The sequence below is a fragment of the Python bivittatus genome, unplaced genomic scaffold, assembly GCF_059951505.1.
Source record: "Python bivittatus isolate LINGU-HERP-01145 unplaced genomic scaffold, Pbiv_v1 ctg000220_np1212, whole genome shotgun sequence".
NCBI lineage: Eukaryota > Metazoa > Chordata > Lepidosauria > Squamata > Pythonidae > Python > Python bivittatus.
The window spans coordinates 39,047,250-39,073,666 of NW_028277048.1; the positions used below are offsets into that span (position 1 = coordinate 39,047,250).

Genomic DNA, 26,417 nt, shown 5'->3' on the forward strand with positions numbered 1-26,417 from the left:
GACTTTCTTAGGCTATTCCTTTCCCTTGTTCCTTCCACTCTTCCTTCATATATTATTTTGCAATTCAATCCCTATTGAATCTCTCTATATGAACAAACTACCTCAATGTATCTTTTTTGCACTGGTTACTCATTTTGGCATTTAGACTACATTTATTCAGCCTCATACATTCTGGTCCTCATCTCTTGGTTTTATCACACACACTTCTTAATTATGCCATTCCCATTGTAATCAATTTACATTTGTGTTTCTTCTGATGCACTTCTATAGAACAAAGTGGGCAAAAGCATGTTTTTATACACAGACATTTTTAAATATCCATTTCATATGACAGACTGCATAGTACCCATGATATTTCTAATCGTATTTGTACATCCTAAAATGCATCCATTTTCTTCCACCCTTTAGTAAATAATCTACCAAGTCACACAAATTCATCTACTTCCTCTATTTTTTTTTTTTGCTATTTACATATAACTTGCAAATGTTCACTTAATTTTCCCTGTCAAATTCAACAATCTTAGTCTTTGATGCCTTAATTTTCATTTCCATACTCCTTCATAATTTATCTAATGTTTGTGGCAAACAACTTGGATTCTCAGACAAGAAAACAGGACCATTTGCATACAAGAGTACACACACATTTATGTCCCTAACCAAGACACGTCTACCGTTAGTGCAAGCGTTCCACATACATTTATCCCCACAAACATTAAACAATTAAGCAGATATCATATAACCTTGCCTTATTCCCTATACTATGCTGAATCATTCACTAAGCATTTATTTCCATGCATGTTTTACTTCCAACATATATCACTCTTACTGCATTCAGCAACCATCTTCAACTCCATGCTCACGCAAAACATTCCATAATTCAAGCCTATTCACTTTCTCAAACACATACATTTTTCAATGACTTACTTAAAAAGCAGAAATCTGTTCTCTGCACCCTCTGCCCAGCATAAACCTGCACTGTGCTTCCCAAATTTTGCTCATTATCACTTCTCTCATATTTTCAATCAGAATTCTGTCAAACACCTTTCCAGATATACTTAATAAAATAATCCTCTTGTTATTTTTGTGTTCACTTGTGTTACTTACCATGTTGGACAGGGGAGAAATAACAGCATTCTTATAATCATCAGATAAGGATGCAGTCTTCACACTTAAACAAGTTGCACAGATACCCCATAAGCAAAGCATACCCATGTTTTAACATTTTTACATTGCACCACCTACATCTGCAACTTTACTATTTTTCAGCCCTCTTACAGCATTTATGACTTTTTTTTCATTCATTTTTTCTTGGACACTAATATTTATAGCACTTGTTTCAATTTTACGCTTTGACAAACAACTATAATTTCCATATATATCTTTGAAATACTCCTGGTATTTTCTCACCTATTTCAACCCAAATCATTTCATCATTTTAATTTTTAATTCCATTAACTCTGATGGAGGTTCATTATTAAACCCTCTTTACTTAATTCTAAAACTATTTTATTTGCATCAAAAATGGTACTTCCTCTGCCTCTTTTAATTGTTCTTTACTCTCCAAATCCGTAGTACCCATAAATATAATTTTCCTAAGCACTGACCCAACACTAAGTCCTAACAGTAAGATGAATCAGACCACCATGCCCCCCCCCAAAAACCTAATGCTAGCCACTGAAACAGACACCAAGGAATCCTGGTCTATAGACAAATCTTAACCAAATGACCATAAAAATATTTTCTTTAACTTTTGCTCCAGCATTAATCTTTAACCTAAATAAGGAAAGATTACCAAATCTGTAAGAATTCACCCTGATTCTAATTGTGAAGCTTTTTATAACAGAATTCAAGAAATCTTAACTCTAACCTTAACCTCTCCCTAATGTCCATAAAAATATTTTCCATGTTGTACAAATCCCTAATAAAATATTTTCCCTAAGTGGAGAAGTGCAACACCGTAACACTAATAATATGCTGACTAACACTATCTATAATAATTCAGCCTGATTTTAACTGTCACACTAACTTTAAATATAGACTTCAAAGAAGCTTAATACTAACCCTAAACTCAGCCTAATGCCCCCTGAAATATTTTGTCTTAGACTTGCTGCAGTGCTAAACTTTAACCTTAATATGATGCAAAGACTATCATTTTACATAAAAATTCAACCTGACTATAATGGTCCCATTACTTTTCAGCAGAGATTCAAGGAAGCTTAACCCAGCCTCATTCTAATGTCATCAAAATATTTTCCTCAGAAATTGCTCAAGCCCTAAAGCAAAGACTACAGCAATCCATAAACACTGAATTTAGTTCTAATAATCACACTACTTTTTACCAGAATTCAAGGAAAATTAAGCCTAATGCTAACCTTTATATAATGCCTACTGAATTATCTCTATGAAAAAATAGTCAAGTCCTAACTTTTAATATGAAACAGAAATGACCACTATGTATAAACATTCAGTCTCACTGTAACTTAATGCTTGGGCTGCCTTAAGTTAGTTACTCAGATTTGTTTTCAATGTATTTTTCTTTGCATTATAAACTGTCTTGAGCCCTTTCAGAAGTGGGTAGTCTATAAATAATTTTATATATGTGTGTGTGTGTGCGTGAGCGTGTGTGCAATTGTTACTTGTATACATTTTTCAGGGATTGTGCATTTGTACAATCTGACAATTTAGAAAAGGGTCATGAAAAGAAATCTTGACTGTACCTTCATCACTGGCTGGGCAAAATATTTGGCACTCCAATCACAAAACCCTGTCTGCATCGTTGCTGACATGAAATTTTTGGGACCCACAGTATCATCAGTATCATCAGCTGTCTATTAAGGAGAAAAATGAGGGAAGAGAAATATATATACCTTAGTTACAGAATTTACATTCCTTCTTTCTCAGATAAATCCAATATATCATTAGTTGCCATGCTACTGAAAATACTGTTCATGATATATGAGGATTACCAGATATGGTTTCAGACAGAATTTGTGTCTTCCATAGGTATATAAAAAAGAGAGTTGTCATATGTGTAACATATCGGTGCAAATTGAGAAACTCAGAATTCCCTTTCTCTTTGATGAAAAGAATAGAGGCAAAAACAAATCATTTTGATGTTCAATGTGATAATTGTAACAATTTAAGGTGCTTCCCCTTATGCTGCATAATATAGGAAGATTCCAATAACACCAATTCACACTTTTCAGTATGAAAGATACAAGTTTACAGTAAAATTGTTGCATATGAAAGAGTTCTTGGTTATGAAACACTAGTGTAAATTTACAGAAATCTAAAGCTAGCATACTGGGGAAAAATGACAAATATAGGAAGAAATAAAGCACGGGGATCAAAACACCAACTGAAGAATAGAAATGTTATAGATTAGGTACATGTTGAAAGAACTGCAGCAAGGATGACCATCTTACCTGATCTGGGCCTTTGTCAAACATTTTCCTTGTCCTAGGAAACTGGTGGGAGTGGGGAGTGTACTGCACTCCCATGTTGCCAACATTTGCAGGTCTTACGGATGAGATGTCCCGATTGACAGGCTGTTTTGTCACATCATTGGTCAAACTAGAGCTGCTGGTACTGGCAGTGGGTGGTGACCCTCTAATAATGGGGGGGAAAAAAAAAGAACGAAACTATGTTTGCATTAAGAATTTTTCTAAGGTAGAGCATTGTGATGGACTGGAATGGAGGAAGGGGGGTGAAAACGGTGCTCTCGTCTCCAGAGCAATGCTCTGGAGATAAGCAGAGAAAGCTGGCGCATCCCTAAACATTCCAGAAGATAGTAGAGCGTTGTGCCTGGGAACTACTGGTCAGTCTGAAAAGATTCTGTAAATAAGCGCTAGCTAATAAACCTTGCTGATTGAATCTACACGGTCTCCAGGAGTTCCTTGGGCTAGGCCTGACAGGCATAGACTTATCCTATAGCAGAGAGGTATTGGTGGTCTTTAGCAAACAGAGCTCAAGTCTTTTCCACTGCTTGCCACTTTGTTTATTCTTGTAGGGGTGTGTGTGTGTGTGTGCGCGCGTGTGTGCACGCGCACACACACACACACCTTTGAGTTGGTTTTTGACTCCTGACAACTGCCTAGACCAGTCCCTAGAATTTTCTTGGCAAGATTTCAGAAGTGGTTTGCCATTGCTTGCTTCCTAGGGCTGAGAGAGATCAACTGGCCCAAGGTCACCCAGCTGGCTTTGTGCCTACGGCAGGAGTAGAACTGCCAATCTCCCAATTTCTAGCCTGGTGCCTTAACCACTACACCAAATTCTTGTAGGGTGTTTTTAAGCTGTAGTCCCCTTCCCTTCCCCTCAGCCTTTGTCCCCCCGCCTTGCCCCAATGAGATTGTAGGAGGAAAAAAAAAAGAAAAAACTTCACAGGTGTTTTTCTAGATCTCAGTATGATGTTTGGGGCAACAAAGCAACTTTACTTTTCCCAACACAGGAATGAATCTGTTTGCTGAAAAAAAATGGTGTATTATATAATGCCTGAAAGGTCAGTCCATAATGCAAGTGGTTCCCAATGTACCTGCTCTTGCGCCACCTTTCTGATATTATACAATACAATACTTTTCCGGCACAAAGATAAATTTCTCTCCATCCTTAAACTGAGTCATGACCAATGTTGTTTATGCTTCCTTTGACTAAAAGCTTTGAACATAGCGTTGATGTGGAATGAATCAGAGTTAATTCAGAAGGACACTCTTGAGGTGTTGCAGTCTTCATTGCAAACACTACACTACAAAGACATTAGACAGGGAAGAAAAGGCATTCTGAAGTACTTCTCACAGAAAAAAAATCTCATAACTAGACAAGTGGTTTCAAATAAGTTGCACAAAATATAGTATCTGTATAACATACACCTTTTAAATATCTTGGGCCCAGAGACATTCAGATATGGCACAGGATCAAAGGTATAGGCCACTTACCCTACTTGATGTATGTGCATGCCTTTGTTAGTAGGACTGGCTGGAGCAGAATGTGTGACAGAGGATGTGTCAAGGATGCGCTGGGGGCGGGCATTTACAGTTGCCTAGGAAACAAGAATTTAACAAGTGAGAGAACAGATGCCAACCTCTGTTTAGTACAGTTTTCACATTTGGAAGTAAAGGAGGATCTCTAATGGGGAAGTAGATTTACTCTCCAGCACTGCAATAGTATTACACACCTATCAAAGAACAGTCTATCTCATACCATCCACCCCCAAGGTTTCCCATTAATATATAACTTCTGTCCATACACCATGTTAATGTCTGCAGTAGAACCTTGGGACAATTTTTAAGGTAAGACTGAAGTCACTTTAGGACCAAACTATTAGTACAGTATGACAAAAATGTCAAAACTTGACCCTGTTGTCTAAACCCAGGATCCTTCACATATCAACCATTTTCCAGAAACAAGAGTAATTAATTCACAAACAAATGAAGTAGAGTGAATGATACCTTAACAGTAGAATAATCTGCCAAGGCCTATAGGATCAAACACTCCCAGTATGCTCAGAGGTGAAAAATTACTTTCTGATTCAAAACCGGGGTCCTTTACTTGAACTTCTCTTGAGATGCTGGGTTGGTGTATTACATTAGCTTCTGAAGCAATAAATAAAATGTAGCAAGAAAATAAATATAGCAGTTCTTGCAATTCCCCAAAGATATAAAGATAAATCTCATTCACCACTTCTTGAAATTCTGGCAAAGGGAGAAAAGATGGAAGAAGAAGGCATGGAAGTGTGAAGTTTCTAATGCAGGAGAACCTTCACTTATAGGAATCTGTCAAAAGAGACTGAACTGATGGCCATTAAGATCCCAGCAATAATATAAAAAAGGTGTAAAAAGTAATCAACAAGATACTTGGGAACTTGCAGAAATAAATAGCATAAACAGGAGACAATGTTCCAAGAGTATCTGCATTTGCTCTTTATACCTAGTGTTGCTGGGGGCACACAAACAACTGCAGCAGATGTGGAACAAAGCACTTATTATCTCCCCTCCAGCACCCACCTGGCTGAATGGGCCTTGAAAGTGGCTTCTTTTGACATCCCCAACCCACTAGATGATTTTTTTTAATTGCACTGTGCCATCAAGAAAGAAAGAAAGAGCTGTCTATCCCCCCACTCCATGTATGCCATGGCCTTGAGAGGATGAATAATTTGAGAATTTGCAGTGATACAGTACTAGCTTTAACTGAAGTAGTAGTAGCATAAGTTATATTTGGAGGTCAAACTGACTTTGTCTTCTGAAAAACCAGTCATGGAATTGCTTGGCAACAATTTCTAGGTTTATTTATTAAAAATGTTCTTTTTTTATCAACTTTCTTCTGTTAAGGCCACACATTCAATCATAAAATGCAAGATAATTTGATTCTCTTCTACGGCTGGAAAAAAAATTTCTTCCTCATCTAAATGTCATTGTTTTAAGCAGCTTGGAATGCCAGCTCATTTCTAAAGAACTAACAAATTATACCAGAGTTAGCTACTTTCTTTAGTCATTTGACTCAAAATTTGGCTATGAAAGATTGTAGTTACATTAACTTAAGCAGACCACAATCCGGTATCTAGTATACAAATCAGCATTTGTAAAGCCTGTGGGAAAAGGAAATTTACCTCTTTAAACTCCCCATTACAGACAGAAACCTCATCAGTTCTTGTCATTCTGCCAACCAATCTCTAATTATGGCTCTGGCACAAAGTGGCATTCTGGGAGGGCTCTTGACCTTCTGAATCTAAACCCTTCCATAGCTCCTTAACATGCAGCCAGAATGGAGTTATAAGGGGAGGAAAATATACCAGCTTGAAGATGGTGCATTTAGTTTCTCTCAAATCTCTTAGAATGCTGATAGTGGTTGGATCATCACTACACTGGGGCAAAAAGGGGTTAATTCCCACTTCATGTGTATTCATGAGGGGAAAGGAAAGTGGAGGGTCTGTTTGCTGACAAACATGTGCATTCCAGCATTGACAGATGTTTCTCTTTTGCAGCTCTCTACTATCTAGTTTCATTAGGGATATAATCTGTAATACAGGTAATCCTTGATTTATGACCATTTATTCAGCAACCATTCAAATTTACGGTGGTGCTGAGCAAAGGGACTTATGACTGGTTCTAGAAGTTATGGCCTGTGGTCACGTGGTTAAAATTTGGGCGCTTGGCAGCCCGCCTGCACTTATGACCACAGGGGCGCTTCAACTCCCCCCACCCACCTATCTCCCCCCCATCTATGCCCTTTTGGCCCCCTACTGCCCTGCTGCCTTGTGCTCTACCACCCCAGCTGACCTTCACTGTCTTCTTGCTCCCACTGCTGATAAGTTGTGCCTGGCCTGGCCCTTCACGAGGCAGCTGCTGGCCACGTGAAGCTTTCTTCTCCAGGTTGTGCATGCCTCGTCAGCCGCGGGAACAAGAAGATGGTGAAGGTTGGCTGGGGTGGTGGAGCACAGGGCAGCAGGGGCCTCGGAGTGCAAGGTAGTGAGGATGACTGCAGCTTTGTCCCATGCTGCTGGGCTGGGCTGGGCACAAAGGGGCTTTTTCAGTGCGCTGTGGCTCTGGGGCTGCAAAAAACAGCCCCTAAGTTGTAGTGCAGTGTGAAGCCCAACCTGGCCCAGGAGCATGGCACAAAGGGGCTTTTTAGTGTGGTGTGGCTCTGGGGCTGCAAAAAGCAGTCCCTGAGCCGCAGTGCAAAGCCCAACCTGGCCCAGAAGTGCGGCACAGTGCACTGTGAAGCCCAGCCCAGCCCAGCCCAGCCCAGCCCAGCCCAGCCCAGCCCAGCCCAGCCCAGCCCAGCCCAGCCCAGCCCAGCAGTCAGGCCGGGCACGCCTCGTCAGCAGCAGGAGCAAGAAGACGGCAAAGGTCAGCTAGGGTGGCAGGGGTCTCAAAGTGCAGGGTGGCAAGGGCGACTGTGGCTGGGACTGGGCTGGAGTGGCTGCAGCTTCCTGGGGTGTGGCAAGCAACCCCAGAGCTGTGTGGTTCTGGGGCTGCTTGCTCCCCTGCAAGATAGGGTGCAGGGCAGCCAAAAGGGCAGAGATGGGGGGGAGATAGGCGGGTGGGGGGAGTTGGAGGCAGTCCCTTACCTTACTGAGACTCAGGGCTGGAAGGAACCAAGTCCAGAATGGCTTGGATTGGGGTGGGTCCTCGGCTAATGACCAGCAGAATTTGCTTAATGCCTGCAATGGGGACTGCCAGGATTGCCGTTGCTAAATGATGCAGTCATGTGACATCTCACTTTACGACTGCAGCGCTTGGCAATGGAAACTCTGGTCCCAGTTGTGGTTTTAAGTTGAGGACTACCTGTAACCTTCTTCTATATAATCTATGTAATGAACCCAAACTAATAAAATGTTTTTCTTTTAAAACTGGATGCAACTAGATCTCTTGGATCTCACTGAATTCTCTCTGAATGTAACTGGATCTCACTGTACTAAAAAGACAAAGATATATTAATAAAACCACCATCACCAACTTTGGCCCTGTACTCCTCCTTGAGTTTTCCCAACCAGTAATATAATGTGTATAATGTATTAATGTATATATTCTAACTGTCTGTCTGTCCATCCACCAACATATCTTTGGTGTGTGCGAGAGGGGGGCGGGGGACAGAGAAATATGCTGGAGTGAAAACAACATATCCCTTGAGATTAGATTGGCCACAGTCCTGCAGGCTTTCTGAAAAGCTTTAAAGACTGGGATTGATTCCCAGGCTGAGTGCTTGTGGGTGTTCTTAGTTTATTTGATTGGTTTTTACTTCAGTGGTCATGATAGGCTTTATTTATTGGGTTTTTTGGTTGCCATTTTGTATGGTGTTTTTCATCTATTATTAACCCAGAGTCACTATGGCAAGATGACCAGTCATAGAAATCAATCACTCATACATATAAACATACATATATGCATTTTGGCTGTTACCTACTTTAACGGTATGTTGAAAGTTATAGCAATAAGATAGCATTATACAACTTCTTATATAAAAAAGAGGTTAAAATCAATATAAGGAAAATAAGGAAAGACAGCCTTGTATGGATATCTCCAAGTTCTACTAAAGGAATTTTTTTTTAAAAAAAGGTTGGCTATAATTGACAAGCACAAGATCCAACATTTTAGCTGAGACAATCCATATAGAGACAGAACACATTTTCTAGGAAACAGTCCATTTTTCCTCTTTTTTCCCTAAAAGATTGCAGCAGTTGTAAAGCTTACCAGATGGGAACATGAAAGTACTGCCAGTAGCTTAGCATCTGACTGCTGAGGCTACTGGACCCTGTGTTTGCACATAGACATGTGAGAGGAAGAACAGAAGTTAACACTATTGCATGCAAAAAGTTTCTTTTATGTTATTATACAAAATATCTACCAATTGGACTCTAGGCACTCTTGGACAGACAGTCATGTTAAAAATACAGGCAGTCCTCAGGTTACGACCATTCATTCAGTGGCCATTCAAAGTTACAACAGCACTGAATGAATGGTACTCATGATGTGTCCTTGCAGTTCTGGCTGTTGCAGTGTCTCCATGGTCATGTCACAGCTTCCCACAAGCAAAGTCAATGGGGAAGCTGGCAGGAAGTTGGGGTCACATGAAGTCCCTCCTTAAAAACCAGCGCAGTCCTCATTTAACAACAGCAACTGGGATCTCCAGAATTGCTGTTTCTAAACAACGCAGTCACATGATGTCACACCTTATGACCATAAACTGAGGACTACCTGTACAACAATACAGAAATAATGTAGCTTCCAGGGTACATTAATGTATAACGAACTGAAGACAACTGCGAAAGCGGAGCCAATGACTGCAGCAAAGACCAACGGTTCCTTGGGATCTCTCCAGATAAGGAGATGATGAGAGACTGCCCACATGGACAGCTCTGGACAGCTGCTCCCCATGAGGAGACTGCAGGACAGAGGGTTTGAGTGCCGGGAGATGATGGGATTAGCTATCTTGCTCAAACGATGGCAGAGACTTTTAAAGGACATTAAGTTCGCAAACCTCACTTTCTAATCATCCAGGAAATGCTCATTAATTGCTCATTTCTAACCTATTAGAGACCTTCAGAATGACAAGTTTGAAAATGCCACGTGAGTCTACCTGTAATCCTGAACAAAAGAAAACTTTAATTATAAGCTTAAGAATTTAAAGAATCTGAAATAAACAGCAAAAAGTTAAATAAAATTTTGATCTTAGAAAGTTATAAATGGACTAAGGTTCCAGATAAAATTGGAATATTGAAACTTTTACAATCGGATTTTGGAATTAACTATAACGTACAAACAGTTTCTCATGGGAAATAGATCCTGTTTTGGTTTTTACAAGACATATCACAGATAAACAATTTCATGATTTCAAAAACTGGACACTAGAGTGGACTAATGAGTTTAGGTAGAGGAAATATACAGGCCTGCAAGATGGTTATGACAATAAAAATACTGAAGGAGACTTTTGAAGAATGGAATTAGAAAATAATAGCCACAATATCAACAATGTCAGTAATGATGTCTCCTTCTACTGTATGTATAGACTATGTTCAAAAGATGTTATTGAAGAAATTACAGATGTAGAACAAATTTTATTTGACAAAATAGAGATGGTATCAAAAGTGGATTTACAATTGACTGGCCATGAGAATAATTTAGAAAACGATGTTTCACTGGATCTACAAAAGAAACTGGCTGAGGTTTTAAAATTTAAAAAGGAAATACAAATGACAAACCAAGAGAGTGACCTGGATGATTTTTCCTACTGGATTCAGAAAAGAGGCTTGTTAAATCCTTGAAGAACTCTGTGTGATGGGACAAAGAAGAAATGAAATAAAATCCTATGACAATATTTGAATGAACTAAAGATTAAGACTGTTAGAAGTAAAAGGAGGAATGTAAAGTTGGTTTATTTGGTCAAGGTTAAAATAAGATATGCTGTTACTCCTGGCTCCTTTTTGGGCTTTTTGCTGACACCAGGACTGAAAAGATAATGTTTTATGAATTTGTTTATAGATAAGAGATGGGATATGGAATGAAGAGATAAATGTTTGTGACTTTAGAGAGGGTGAAGGGTTACTAAATGTGTTTATACTTGTGATGAAGGTTGGAAGTCACTTCTTTATATATTTCTTTTCTCTTTCTTTATTATATTCTTACTTTTCTTTCTTCTCTTTCTCTTTTCTCATTTTTCTTTTTCCTTGCACTTTTTACTCCTATTTTTTTCTATCTTTTAGTTTGTATTAGATTTTACTACTATAATCAAAATTCTTAATAAACATTTATGTATATTTATAAAACAATACAGAAAAAATGCACTAGAACACTACTCAAGTTTTAGAACCTTGAGAGGATATGATAGAGGATGTGAAAATTCTTTACCCAGAATTGCAATGTAAGAACATACATTTTTACTTCTAAAAGAAAAAAAAGACATGGAAGGAGAACCTAGGAAGTGACCAAAGAAGAACCATCATGGGTCATGCATTTTTGGAGACGTGGAAAAAAGTCCCATTTATAAAGCCGACTGATAGTTACGGGGGAAGGTGTCTCTTATAGGATAAACCACTGCTACACAAATAAGAGATTCATTTCCATTATAGGAGAAAGATATAAACATAATATGCTTCTTACAAAACAATGCTGTAAAAATATGAGTTCCTGTAGCTATGGTATACAGAAAGCTTACCTTATCAGCCAATTGCTTCTTTGAGGAATATGGTCTAAATTAGCGTGGCTGAAAAATTGTTTATTCTCTTAGTATTCATACTAATAGTTTATTCTCCTAGTATTCATATGTTATCTTTCCAGGAATGAAAGATAATGAATAATGGAAATTGAGGACTTGTTCATGTATCAAATTTGATGTAATAAAGGATGTACTGCCAAACTTAAACTTGTTTCCTTGCAGACATTTCATTACCCAACTAGGTAACATCATCAGTGCCAGTGAGTGTGGGGTTTGCTCCCTGTTTATATACAGTAGCTTGCCCTGCCAGTTTGGGAGGGAGTCTGGTTTTCTCCTTGGTAGTTCCTTGATTAGGGTATTGTTTTATGCTTGATTGCTTTCCTGGCGTTAATGTCTGCTTCTATTGAAACTAGCTGAAACCATTTGGAAGATTGCTTCATTACTTGTAATTACTGTGCTTTAAAGCTTATGTTCCTTTATTTTGATTGCAACACAAAATACAAAGGAGAAACTGTCCTTTAAAAAAAATTGAAAGCAAAATTGTTTACATACATCAACAAATGGCTTGAATTAAAGATTGCCACATGGGCATAGAAAGCATTTCTGTTAATGCCAGGTAGATTAAATATTCCTCCCATCTCCTCATCCCTTCCATGCTTGCTTCATAGAGTTAGGATGTGCTTTAGTGTGGCTTTTGAGAGGACTACAGTCACAGAAAACTTCACAGTACCCTTTGTGTTACACAGAGGGATTTCTGGATCTAAACCCAACTCATACTGGGTAAAAAGAATAGAGCTAAGATTAAACAATACCCTATATCTGTATTTGATTCTAGCCATAGTACATTAGCTGTGATATATGTGAAAACATTCAGTCCTATATAGTGTCTGAATTAGCAAAATATTGAAGTGTTACACTGGTTTCTAAAGAAATATATCACTCTTCCAAAACCCAATTAATCTTGATAGCATCTTTATCACTTACTTAGATGTCAAAGGTACACAACTTTGCTAATCAAAATCTCTTGGTGATTTTGGTGGTATCAACCATCAAATTTATTTGGTGGTATCAACAGGAGAAAAATGTATACATCTAACTCTAGTTTATAGCTTGTTCCTGAAATTAACTTTAGGAAACCTGTCTCACTGTATATGGGCAATCAGGTCTTGTTATATTTCAGTTTGGGCTTCATTAAAGGATGATATGTTGAATTGAGATAATCCTGCTTCATTTGGGCAACATATACCCAGATGTTAATTTTTCAGTATGCTTTATTACACTATCTTATAGAAACAAAGGTAGAGCAAACTTACATGATCAACTTGATCTGGCGATGAACATTTCTCATTGTTACTATGCCGCCTGGCCTTGCCAAAACTATAACACTTGTCAAAACTATGGAGTATTATATCCTGATTTGTACTGTACTTCAGAAGTTTTCGAGAACTCAGTGAATTATACAGTTATAGAAATGCACTGTAATATTTACCAGATCACTTTGGATGCTAACATATTATTCATAATAATTTTGCCATCCCATGAAAGTAATTGTTGGACTGGATGCCTTCTATATGGAATGAAAGTAATTCAATAGCAAATTTTAGTTCAACTACATCTGGGTCCTCAATAGCTACTAGTCATTAGAATTACTATAATGAAAAACCCTAAGATTTAAATTATTTATTGCAAATACGTGGCCTAATCTTCTGTTTTCATTGGCTTATACTTGTCCTTTTCTGTGTAGTTGTTTTGGAAGCTCTCTAAAAAAAGGTTAAGCAGGCAACCATTTACAAACCTGGGTTTAAATGTTAAACTCACTGTGAATTTAGCACTTCAGTTATGCATACAACGATAGTTCAGAGAAACACTCTGATAATACCTAAGCAGAAGTTGGCAATCTTTTCAAATAATGTTCAGATATTTTATGTGATGGTCTGCTGCCAATTTAAAAAAATGAAGAAAAACTGAGAAGAAACACCAAATCTTATAAAACATCGATGATCTCATGCCTGAAATCTTATAACACAGCTCTGAAATCTCATGAGTGTTTCACCATTTTTTACATTTTAGAAACACAACCCACTCATGCTTCTGAAATCCACTTAGGGTGAATAACTGAATAAACCCTTTCTTGAAAAAAACTTTGCTAAAACATAGATTGATGTCTTGTTTGCTCAGTAGTGCTAACAGCTATCATAGGGCAACTGTGACTTCCATTCCATATTTCTTCAATATAAATTCATGGGACATAATTTTTCAAATACTTTTTAAATATAGAATAACGTTCAGATATTCATCAATGCTTAGTTTTCCACTGCTTTCCCCATTCAGCTAAACTATACTGCACCAAAAGTAAAGCCATTTTCTGTTATCTTCTTTGTAAAGCTAGGAAAATGCATAGTGCATTCTAGGATAAGGTCCAGAAATTCTTATGCTGGCAAAAAACATCAATTATCAGCAGGTTAAAAGACTCTCTGAATAAGTATGCCAAATGTAAAACTTCACAATTTATCTATCCAACACAATGATGTAAAAGCGCAGAGAAAAAGAGACACAGGAAGTGAGTAGCAACTGAATAATTAGAGGCTGCTGAAATACCTGGCCACAAAGTAGCTTATTCCACTGCTATTTGCCAAATCTCAGATTTTGTGGTTACACATCTGTTCTGTATCAGTCTGCCAGTTTCAAGGCCACCTGAACTTGAGCTGTTCAAACATCTGATAATCATACAGCATTGCTATCTAAGTGCCTATATAGCTTCTATGAATCTTTCTTATGGAAAGAGGGAGCGAGGTTATCTACTTAGCTAAAAATTTGGTTTCCACAAAAATAAGGTGCCTATGGAAAGTATAAATATATGGCTTGGAAACTAGTTTCCTACAGGACTATAGACCCCCCCCCATCCAGTGCATACTTCCCAACAAAATTGTTCAATGGTCCTCAAGGCCTATGAGATCAGTAGGGTGGTCTAGGATATGCTGTGTGTTTGGGGGAAGGGAACAGCCCCAAGAGATAGAAGGAGGATGTAAAATCAAAACACATTTTAAACATTGTAATAAGATAATGTATAATTTTAAAATTCAATTCTTCTCCTTTCTCCCCAGGTGCCCTCTAGCCAATATAGACTGCTAACTTTTTGAAGAGAATAAAACTTTTTTTTCCAATTAAAGTACAATAATTTAGTCCATGACCCTATGTTTAAGGCAGATTACAAATGTAAAGGAATAGCTAACTGAACAAATTTATTGAGAATCTCCTATCACAGATTATGTGACAAACTCACTATCTGATAAAAGTATCCCAACATGCTGTCCAAACGAAGAAAGTTCATCTGTTTATTGTTCACCCAATAACACAGAAAAAATTACCTTGTAAGCAATGCTGTTCAGCACTTTCATGGCCAGGTCTGAAACATCAGGGTATGGATCAGCAGCCAAGTGTAAGAGGACTCTCCAAATTTGGGTATAAACACTATTGAAAGAGACCCCTGGAAATAAAGAGGAATAAAGCAAGAATGTATGTCTGAGTGAAATCCAGTGGCCAAATTGTCATGTCATATGATGATCCTATGATTGTGACAATGTACCAGATTTAATTGTAAATAAACAAAAAAGATCATACTGCTATCAGTACACAGAGTGCTTTGTAACATATCATAGGCTGATGTAAGTACTTAACTCACAATAGATTTCAAGGGAATATAGTTGTCTACCTTGGATTATTAATGCATCACTGGTATAATTCACACATAGCCACAAACTTATATGATAAACCAACTTTTTTTTTGCTTTGTTTTGTTTTTGGTTTAGCATGATCTGTGACTTCCCCCAATGATATTACTGCAATATATGCAGACTAGGTTAGTACAGTTTGTTCAACAGAATGGTGGTTTTTAAAAATCTAGGCCTGCCTTTATAGGTGAATCACGGTATTGTTTCTACAGAAAACCAAGAACATGAAGCTAGGCATAAATTATTGAAGCTCAAATCTGAGAAAGCCACTTCATATTTTTTTTTTCTTTTAGTGTGCCCTTCAGTTGGAAAAAATAACAGATTAGATTACTTTTGGGCATATAAATAAGATCAGAAACTGGAGTTATTTCTTTCTTATCCCACGATAACCATGCAAACAAGCCCTAAATATGGTCATACGCTTTCCATTAATTAGGCATATATAAAATGCTAGCCTAACTTCAAAGGTTTCAAAGCCATCACAACATATTCTAGCTTTGGTAATATTGTTGGTGTCTATAACAACCCAGCTTGTTGAAAATAGCTTCTCATTTATACTTCATCTAGATCTCTAAAGAACTTTTCTTTCAAATAAAAATATGAATCCAAATTTTTGAAAGGATTAGCAAAACACAGCCAATCATGGTCACTTGGTTTGGCTGAGATGATTAATCCTTGGACATCAGAGAAAGAACAATGAATCCAGTCTTAAACAAATTTGGTTAAAACCCCCAGTGGATTAAGACCAAAGACCTGTTAGCTCAGCTATAGTGTTAGCTTTCTCCTGGTAAGCTGGACTGGAAAACAGGCAGTCAAGAACTCTGTTCAGTAGATTTGTTGTAGAAAAGCTAAAAAGCCATTCCTAAAGGATTCTAGAGACTGGACATCAACTGCAAGCCTTATTTACAGTGAAATTAAGGTTCAAAATTCTTGCACCTCTTTCTCCTGCCTAAGCGTTGTTTTTGGGTGAGAGGCCTGGTTTCCATCCATCTCTTGTTTTGGTAACAGACAGATCTGGTAGCAGGCTGCTTGCGTTTCCCTATGTGAGAACTGGCTGTCTCACACAAGCAGAATATGAAGGCAACGGCATCTCCCTTGCTGTTGGTATTTGGAACCATGGTGATTCTGATCCTAGAGGAAGCACATGGTGATCCTCAATAGTAGCCAACAAAACTTTTATTCTCCATGAATTTGCCAAATTCAAACTTAAAGCCTCTTTATTCCCCTTTAAAGCCATTGCTTGTGATAATGTGTTTCTTAATTTAACTATGTATTCATTTGAGAATTTGGAATTCTGCTTTCAACAGAGAAGAAGAAACACTTTCTCTCCACCTTCTTTACATGTTTATTTGAAATGTTTCTAGGCTTTTCATTTCTCTTGTTTTCCAAACAAAAATAAACAGATTTGTAACCTTTCCTCATAAGTAACTTTTTTTTCCAGGCATGCAATAATTTGTGTAACTTTTCCCAGCTCTGGAATATCCACTGTATTCCAAATGCAGTCACGTAATGGATTTATATTAAGGCAATCTGATTATACTTTCTTCTTTTGGCCTTATTGCTAAGCCACATTATTAACAATCCCAGGGGAAAGTTGTGGTAATCTTGCAGCAAATAAAATTAAAATCTAGCGATATTTTGAAGACTAACACCTTTATTACGGCATAAACTTTAGTGGACTAAAGTCCATTGTCACTGATACATTAAATGTTATCCTAAGCTACAAGTATATATGTACCTGGGGAAAGGTAAATTGTAAATAGTCAGAGGGCAAAACTTATTACAGTGGCCATTTACAATATGGTTCAGTAGTAACAGAGCCACTGAAACAACATGCAGTTTGTAACCACGATTTATGGCTTAATATGGTCAGTGGACTTAAATGTATTAAATAAAATATGCTAAACTTTTTGATAAATGATTGTTCAGCTGTTTATAATGAACTCTCACTTTTAATTTTCATTGCCCCAGAATTACCCTTCCCACCCCCCACAAAAAAGCTACTTGTGGCCTCTGTTCATCAAATGATTGCTCATTCAATTTATTTATTTAACAGATTTATATGGCCATCCATCTAACCAATGGAATTCTAACGGGTGATCTGGCATATTGTATGGACATGCAGGTGCCCACAGTAGTGCCACTGATCAGAAAACATGCATTCTCTTCAAAGCTGAAATAATCATGGGTAATTACTAAGTGTCCAGATATGCAATAGCGCTACCAGGGATGATATTCCACACGATGTCTAGTCCATTCTTTATGCAGAAAACTGGTGAAATGGGATTCATTATTCATGTAATTAGGATGGCATTTTCAATGGAAGTCAGTGGTTTCTCATCTGTAACTTAGAGTTATAGGTGTTGCATAATCTGAGATTGGTGGACATCCCAATATACTGTGGTGTGCCCAGTTACTTGATAAAACATGATCTTAAATCACTGTGAAAAAGAACAGAGAAATGTCAAATTTGTTTTTCTAGATGGGCCAGTGCAGTTGGTTTGCTTGCCTTTTCCTGAATTAAAATGAACACCAAAGCAGATTTTTGAGTACATTTGTTATTTTATGAGAGCTTAGATTGTGGCTGGCATCTCATGCTCCTATCCTACTTGGCACAATCTATGAAAGTCTTTTGTGTATCAGATTTGGAGTCACTGAATAAGCTTCACTTTTGGTATAGGCGCTCAGGAAGACACAAACAAGCAGGCAAAAATGATGAAAGTCAAGAAGTTGGCAGCTGTCAATGCATCAGGCAGCTTGCGCCACTAGGAGAGCACTCTCCACAGCCCCCTTCTCACTGATCAGCATTCTGCCTCTTCTACTTTTAGTTCCATGCAGGAAGTTATATAACCTCAGCTGGGATATCTCAAGTGTTTGAGATTCCTTTGAAAGTTCACGAAAGACCAGCAGGATGAGAAAAGAATCTTTCAATATTGCAATATTTTTTGCTAACGTGAACCAACATGTTTTCTCTCGTGACTGAGGAATAAAGAAAGAAAAATACCTGCACAAGACTTCAATGTATCTTATTCTTAAAAAAAGAAAAGAAAAGAATTCACCATTGCAATTCTTCTTTCACTCATGAGCTGAAGAGAACAGAAAGAATTTCTATGAATCCTTAGATTCATTAGACTGAATCCAGGAGGGTGCTCTCCTTCTTCCTTATATATTATTTTCACTGGGAAAAAAAAACCAAACCTGCTCACAGCCCATGAGTGATGCATCCAAAATAGCTGCTTGTCAAACTTGAATTGACTGAGTCAATGAGCTGATGAAAGGACATACTAACAGCAGGAGGGAAAAACTGCTCTATTTTTGCATAAGGGATTGTAATGATAAAAAGAGATGCAGAGACAAAGCACAAGGCAGAAGCATATACACTAAAAGTGCATCTAAAATGACAACTCTGTAATTAGCTGGGCCAGTTCAAAATTGGTTAAATGGACCTTACAGTACAGAGAGTTGCAAAATGATTCCTTTTAACAATGAACATGAGAAGTAAATAGCCTTTCTTTAGTGAGGTCTTTTTATTTGTATTCAGCTATGCATGGCCCTTTATTCAATTTAATAGCCGCAATCAGGGCAATACAAGTGGCTTGCATTTTTCAAGCCTCTCAACTGAAAGGGCATGGCTGAATGGCACACGCATACACGTTAGAGCAGTTGTGGTGCCATTTCTCTCAGATGCCTGGCTTAGTGAGAGATTGGAAGCTGCAGGAATTCAACACCATAATTTTCAGTTGCAGTGCTTGTGCCAAATATCTAAATTGGAGGGTTCAGAAATGAACTCTTGTTCAGAAAAGCCATACCAATTACAGTCTGGGTTAAACTCACTGGGTAAAGTTTGTCTTGGCTCATAATTTTCTTATTTATTGACCCATTAGATATATGTCCTACCTTCCTCCAGGAGATTAAAGCAAAGTATATGCCACTTCTTCCCCCATTAGCCATTCCCAATATTTCCTGCTACTGTTCCAAAATTAATCAGGGAGGAGATTAACTGGCCACCGAGAAAACTGGATATGATAGATGGTTGATCTTTAAGTTCTTTTTCTGACCTTGGCAACAAAGAGGAGGTTTATTCAGTTCTAATTTCCTGTTTGAATATACCAAGCCAGGAGGAAGCAACAGTCAGAAAGACTCAGCAGCATTTCTAAAAGCGTAATGGAGGATCTAGAGCCATCATGCCCTCACAAACAGTGAGAATTTTCTCTGCTTCCAGCTGATACTCCCTCCTAAATAGGTATATTCATGGAAGGCAGCAGGGGGGAAAGTGGCAATCGGTTTTTTTGAGATCTCATAAAATGCTTAGGAAAAGGCAGAGGTTGTTGCTAGTCTTTATGGCAATCAATGACTGAAAAATTTATGCACCCGAATAAGCAATGTAAAATAAACTTTCTATAAATCCTTCAGCTATCTAAAAATACATCTACAATCCTATGCTGTTGCATTAATGAGTATGTTCTCTTATATCATGTATATTTTGTAATTTGACAGGTAATTAAAGAAGGACTGTAATGTTACAGAGATTAAATGATTAAAACATTCTGACTGATGAAAATAATGCCCCGATTAATCAATCAGCAGATTTCATTTTTTTCATTTTGTACAAAAATGCAAGTTGTTGTAAAAACTGCAGAATGCCATTTTATTATTTAAACCTTAAAGGAGATTTGAGAGAGGTGAGGCAATTCTTATTTTAAGACAATGTCTCTTTTAATATGCAATTTTAAAATTATATACAATTTTTGTCAATTGTTTTATTTCGTTAACCAACTAAGATTCCTTTTATTGGAAGGTAGCCCCTAAATTTTTTTATTTGTGAAGTGTTGGACTTCAGCCAAAGAGATAGGAATTAAAATCCCTCCTCAGCCCCAGAGCCCAAGGACTCTCTCTGGCAAATCAGTGTTACAAGGTTTTATCTGTGGGAAAAATAAGAATGCATGTGGCATGCTGCCCTGAGCTTGTTGGGGAAGGACAGGATAGTTTAATAATAATACAAAAAAGTTGTAAATTTTATCAGTGCTCTCCCTTATCTACTTTCCCTTTTTCTCACATCAAAACTACAAAGATCAAAACTTCAGTCACCAAACAGGAACACTGTTCTTTAAACATCACTGGGAAGCACTCTTTCAAGTAAATTTCTGAAATTTATTCATTTGTTTTCTTCTTAAATTATACCAATTCAAATGTTCATGTATCTAGGTGGTTTCATCTTCAAGGTAAACTACATTCTATTTAGGTAAATATGATGTCTGAAGATGCATGACATGACAGGTAGCATTTACATTTTTAAATAAAGTGATTAAATAGTGACACAAACATAGTGGTTCAAGACATCCAAAGACTGGTGAAAATTGGAAACAACAACATTTGGAGAGCTATACATTGTTCATCCCTTAACATTTAGAGTGATAATGAGAGTTTCAATATTGAAAAATTATTTCCTCTGGTTTTCTTTATTCCTCCTGTCCTAGGAATGCTGTTATTGAGGAAAAACAATTCATGATCAAGATCAAGGTTTAAGGGCAATTCCATTTCATCATAGGCTCAGCTGTGCCCAATGGTGCCCAAAATGCAGGACGCTGTTTTTTTGACCAGGCCAATTCTTCTCAGGTAAGCTGCTTTTTTTTATGCCTGATCTCAAAAAGCTCTGTGTATGTGTGTGTTGAGGAGGAAGGGTTGGACCTTGTTATTATTTAGATGGGAGACCATCAGGAAATACTAGAGCTGCAGGATTGACTGGAAATTAAAAACAAAAACAAAAATCCTGGAAGACAGTGTCAAAACCACTTTCACATTGTTTGCCAAAAAAACTATATGGACATGTCCATGAAGTTGACAAGAGTTAAACACAAGCTGACAGAAGCTTTGCTTTTACATTTACTTTTTAATTTAATTTAATTAATTTATATATCAAATTTGTCATTGCCCATCTTGTTAAAAAGCTACTCTTTTTCTCTTTCCAGTTTTCCACTCAAATTCTCTGCTACCTCTTTCCAGCACATATCACCTAATTTCTACTTATTGCTTTACATCCTTCTGGTTTTCCTTGTTTCCTTGTCTTGGGAACTGTCATTTCCTAAGCAAGGGAACCAATCACTGCCTATGATCTTTTCCATTCTTAATATCTTCAGCTACTTATTCTGCTTCCCCCAAGACATTGCTATTGCTGTCACCTTTATATCTTATCCTAATAGTTGTGGCATTCCTACAAGTGCGATCTGATCAGCTTTTGTCTATTCACTTGCTCACATCCCACTGCATTTCTACTCCAAAATTAATTCATTGGGAACCTACATCCCTTTTAATCTCCAGGTAATATAGAGCTGTTAACCATTGTTTTAGATCTTAATACTGTATTGCTTTCTTCTTCACCTTGGTTCTACTTCTTCGTGATCTCACTCATAATTCCCCTCTGTTCAGCTCTTTGGCTTTCTCTTTTGACCTCTGATTTAAGACAGACTCTCCAATGAATTGCCTTATTTTTGCCATCATGAATATCTGTTTTGTCTCTGTCTGATCATCATATTCTTTTGAACACTACAAAACCTGTTTCTGTGTTGTTACTTGCTTTTCTAATGATGTCCATGCTACTGATCCCATGGTAGACTTGCTCCACTTTTCAAGTTTAAGTACACATAACTAAAATAATGAATATCATTTAATTACTTTGTTCCTGCAGCCATTATTCCTCTCCTCAATTGTGTTAAATGTTCAATTCTAAGCTTCTTGGGAACTATTTTCTTCTATTCACTAAGCCACAGATGTGTGACCCTTTTTAAACTGAGCTTTCATTTGACCTCCAAGTGGCATACTAGGGAGCTACATAAAGAACTGGTGGAGCTAGCATAAAACTAAATTTGATTTGGTTTAAATGTAAGTAAAGTTAATATATTTAATATTCTTCTCCCTTCTGTTTCATCAGAAAGTACAATTTCTGGCAATTTCAGGAGGAGGTCTGTACTAAAGTCTGGTGTTAAGCTCTAAACACCATGCATACTGATAGTAGTTCCATAATTTCAAAGATGACAAAATAATATAATATCTTGTAATTGAGAGAAGAGTTTTCATACTCTAAAGCATCAGGTTCAAGTTCTGATCATATGAAATTGCCTTATATGATGTCAGGAGGCCCATTTATCTAGCCCAGCACTGCCTAACCTGACCAGCAGTGGCTCCTTAGAGTCATTCCCACTTTTGCTACCTGGGTCAAAGATGGAATCTGAGAGGATACCCAGGCAAAACAGCCACTTTCTCACTGAACTATAGGAGCTCTTCTAAAACCACAACTATACTTCTAAGTATTGTTACTTTTTACATATGGTTCAAGAACTCTGCAGCTTCACTAAGAATTAATCTAGTCTGCCATCTCTAAGTTCAAGGATATGGACTGTTCATAATTTTAAAATGATTTCCTTTACACTGCAGCAGAAAGGATGGAAGACTCTTCTGCAAAGTGGGAGGTGGAAGAAAAAAGTCATGAGGGGGAAGAATCCCCCTATCCTTTAAAAGGTAAGTGCTGAAAGTAATGGGATTTTGTGCAAGTTATGAATTTTAAACCACTTCCAGAAGCTATGTTGTTTGCAGCTGGATATGAGCTGTTCCTGGCTGAATATGAATAAGGGAGGCATTGGAGAACTGCTTTTGGGTCAATCATCTTTTGCTTATTCTCAGTTTCTTTCTTTGACTTAAACTCTTTTGAAACTCAGGTAACAAATTAAACTTTTTTGAACACCTGAAGAAGACAATGGGGAAACATCAAACTTTACAAAAGGAGGAATTGAGACACTAGAGTATTATAAAAGAGGTGATATAAGGTGCACAATTTTCATCCTCAACAAACAATATGTCCTTTTCCTTACGTTTCCCAAACAAGTAAAGATATTTGTCAGTTTGGACTGGTCAACGTTTCTTGTTCTTTTGTAATTTCACTTTTTAATGTTTTTGAATTTGGCCATGTTGCAGTTTTTCACCATTATACTCACAATGTGATTCCTAATTTGCTTGGATCATAATCCCAAGAATAATGAAAAGCAACCACAAAACATATTATATGTAAGAGTAGCTGCAGTATTGGTGATAGGAAGGGAGGAATGAAAATAATAGGTAGCAGACAATTTTAAAAACAACTTCTTCCTAACTCCCCTTGTGAGCTGGTAATATTCACTTTAGACATTCAGTGCAATTCCTTCTTCTTGAAAGTTCTACCAAATATAATAAGAATATAGGTCAGACTATTCGTCCATCCAGCCGAGTATTATGTTGTCTGATTGGCACGTCCTTATATCATGTGTTCCTTGATCCTTCTACCCAGAAATGCCAGGACTTGACTCCTTATTTGCAACCTATCATAGTTTCGCCTCTTGTTTATTTTCTAATGATGATGACAGGTGATTTCATAAAGGGAGTGGCACATACTCACACTCCACATCCATGGAATCTTTAATCTGAGTTGTCCACATCATTATTGTGCAATTGACATCATGATACAGGGAAAGCAGCTATACTAAGATGGTGGTTGCTTATCCTGCCCAAAGAGCTTAAGTGATCATTGTAACGATAGCAACTTATGCTAGCTTATTGCTTGACAAGATTGCTCCCCTGACTTTTTTACTTACCTGGGAAAAAGTGAGGTACAAACTAAATAATCAACAGACAAATTAGAAAGGAATGCTGCCAATTACAAGAATGTCATTTTACCAAAGTAGTGAATTAAAAGGAGACCATAGGCCATATAAGATGACCTGCCTGTTTAATAGCTCAGTTATAAATTCCAATCAATGTTTGCCTTCTTTCACTTAAGTTTGTACATAGAAAAAATATCCTAATTCCTTGATAGAAAATTGACACACACTCACATAGTTATATCATTGCACATCTACCTGTTCCTTCTCAAGAACTTTTAATCATCATTCTGGTGCTTTACTCCTTCTTGACATGACAAAGAAGTTGGCTTGGAGCAATTGCTGACCTTTTCATCCTGCCCTGTAGATTAGAAATAGGCTGGCTTGGAAACTTTTAGGCTTACCTATCAGAGAATTCAATGATGAATAGGAGCTGACTCTCCTCATCTTGTCAATCGTCTCAAAAGACAAGATATATTCTTCATTTTCAGGGCTGCCCAAGGTGCTGCTGGCGCTGCTGCTGGTGCTCAGGTTCCCAGGGGAAAATGCAACAGAGCTCCCAGCTGTTGAATAAGAATAAGAATGCAGACACTGAACAAAACATTTATGCAAGGACTATGCTGAGTGAAGTATGAATACACATGGAAATTTGGGGGAGAAGGAGAATACAGTGGGGCAAAAAAGTATTTAGTCAGCCACCAATTGTGCAAGTTCTCCCACTTAAAAAGATGAGAGAGGCCTGTAATTTTCATCATAGGTATACCTCAACTAGGAGAGACAAAATGGGGGAAAAAATCCAGAAAATCACATTGTCTGATTTTTAAAGAATTTATTTGCAAATCATGGTGGAAAATAAGTATTTGGTCAGTATCAAAAGTTCATCTCAATACTTTGTTATATATCCTTTGTTGGCAATGACAGAGGTCAAACGCTTTCTGTAAGTCTTCACAAGGTTGTCATACACTGTTGCTGGTATTTTGGCCCATTCCTCCATGCAGATCTCCTCTAGAGCAGTGATGTTTTGGGGCTGTCGCTGGGCAACACGGACTTTCAACTCCCTCCAAAGGGGTTCTTTTCCATGGGGTTGAGATCTGGAGACTGGCTAGGCCACTCCAGGACCTTGAAATGCTTCTTACGAAGCCACTCCTTCGTTGCCCGGGCGGTGTGTCTGGGATCATTGTCATGCTGAGAGACCCAGCCACGTTTCATCTTCAATGCCCTTGCTGATGGAAGGAGGTGTTCACTCAAAATCTCACCATACATGGCCCCATTCATTCTTTCCTTTACACGGATCAGTCGTCCTGGTCCCTTTGCAGAAAAACAGCCCCAAAGCATGATGTTTCCACCCCCATGCTTCACAGTAGGTATGGTGTTCTTTGGATGTAACTCAGCATTCTCTCTCCTCCAAACACAACAAGTTGAGTTTAGACCAAAACATTCTACTTTGGTTTCATCTGACCATATGACATTCTCCCAATCCTCTTCTGGATCACCCAAATGCTCTCTAGCAAACTTCAGACGGGCCCGGACATGTACTGGCTTAAGCAGGGGGACATGTCTGGCACTGCAGGATTTGAGTCCCTGGCGGCGTAGTGTGTTACTGATGGTAGCCTTTGTTACTTTGGTCCCAGCTCTCTGCAGGTCATTCACTAGGTCCCCCCATGTGGTTCTGGGATTTTTGCTCACCGTTCTTGTGATCATTTTGAGATCTTGCGTGGAGCCCCAGATCGAGGGAGGGAGATTATCAGTGGTCTTGTATGTCTTCCATTTTCTAATTATTGCTCCCACAGTTGATTTCTTCACACCAAGCTGCTTGCCTATTGCAGATTCAGTCTTCCCAGCCTGGTGCAGGTCTACAATTTTGTTTCTGGTGTCCTTCGACAGCTCTTTGGTCTTGGCCATAGTGGAGCTTGGAGTGGGACTGTTTGAGGTTGTAGACAGGTATCTTTTATACTGATAACAAGGTCAAACAGGTGCCATTACTACAGGTAACGAGTGGAGGACAGAGGAGCCTCTTAAAGAAGTAGTTACAGGTCTGTGAGAGCCAGACATCTTGCTTGTTTGTAGGTGACCAAATACTTATTTTCCACCATGATTTGCAAATAAATTCTTTAAAAATCAGACAATGTGATTTTCTGGATTTTTTTTCTCATTTTGTCTCTCCTAGTTGAGGTATACCTATGATGAAAATTACAGGCCTCTCTCATCTTTTTAAGTGGGAGAACTTGCACAATTGGTGGCTGACTAAATACTTTTTTGCCCCACTGTACTTGGCCTTGAAGTAGTGTCCACAGGCCACATGCAGAAAGTCTGGTGACCAATATTTATGTATGTATTTAACAATTTTTAAAGCCTACTCAAGTCAGAAGACTCTGAGAAGGTTCCAACATGTTAAAATGATAAGCGTAACAGT

General features: G+C 37.9%; 1 protein-coding gene across 2 annotated transcripts in view; it reads right to left on the minus strand.

The window, feature by feature from the left end:
• Positions 1-26,417, minus strand: part of RPTOR (regulatory associated protein of MTOR complex 1) — a 402,885-nt gene that overhangs the window by 71,535 nt on the left and 304,933 nt on the right. For both annotated transcript variants that reach the window (XM_088138378.1, XM_088138377.1), the window contains exons 20-24: positions 24,409-24,567; positions 15,015-15,133; positions 4,932-5,035; positions 3,426-3,609; positions 2,718-2,828 (exon numbers count right to left, since the gene is read on the minus strand). In XM_088138378.1, the coding sequence (XP_087994504.1) occupies positions 2,718-2,828; positions 3,426-3,609; positions 4,932-5,035; positions 15,015-15,133; positions 24,409-24,567 (677 nt within the window). The remainder of the gene's footprint in view (positions 1-2,717; positions 2,829-3,425; positions 3,610-4,931; positions 5,036-15,014; positions 15,134-24,408; positions 24,568-26,417) is intronic.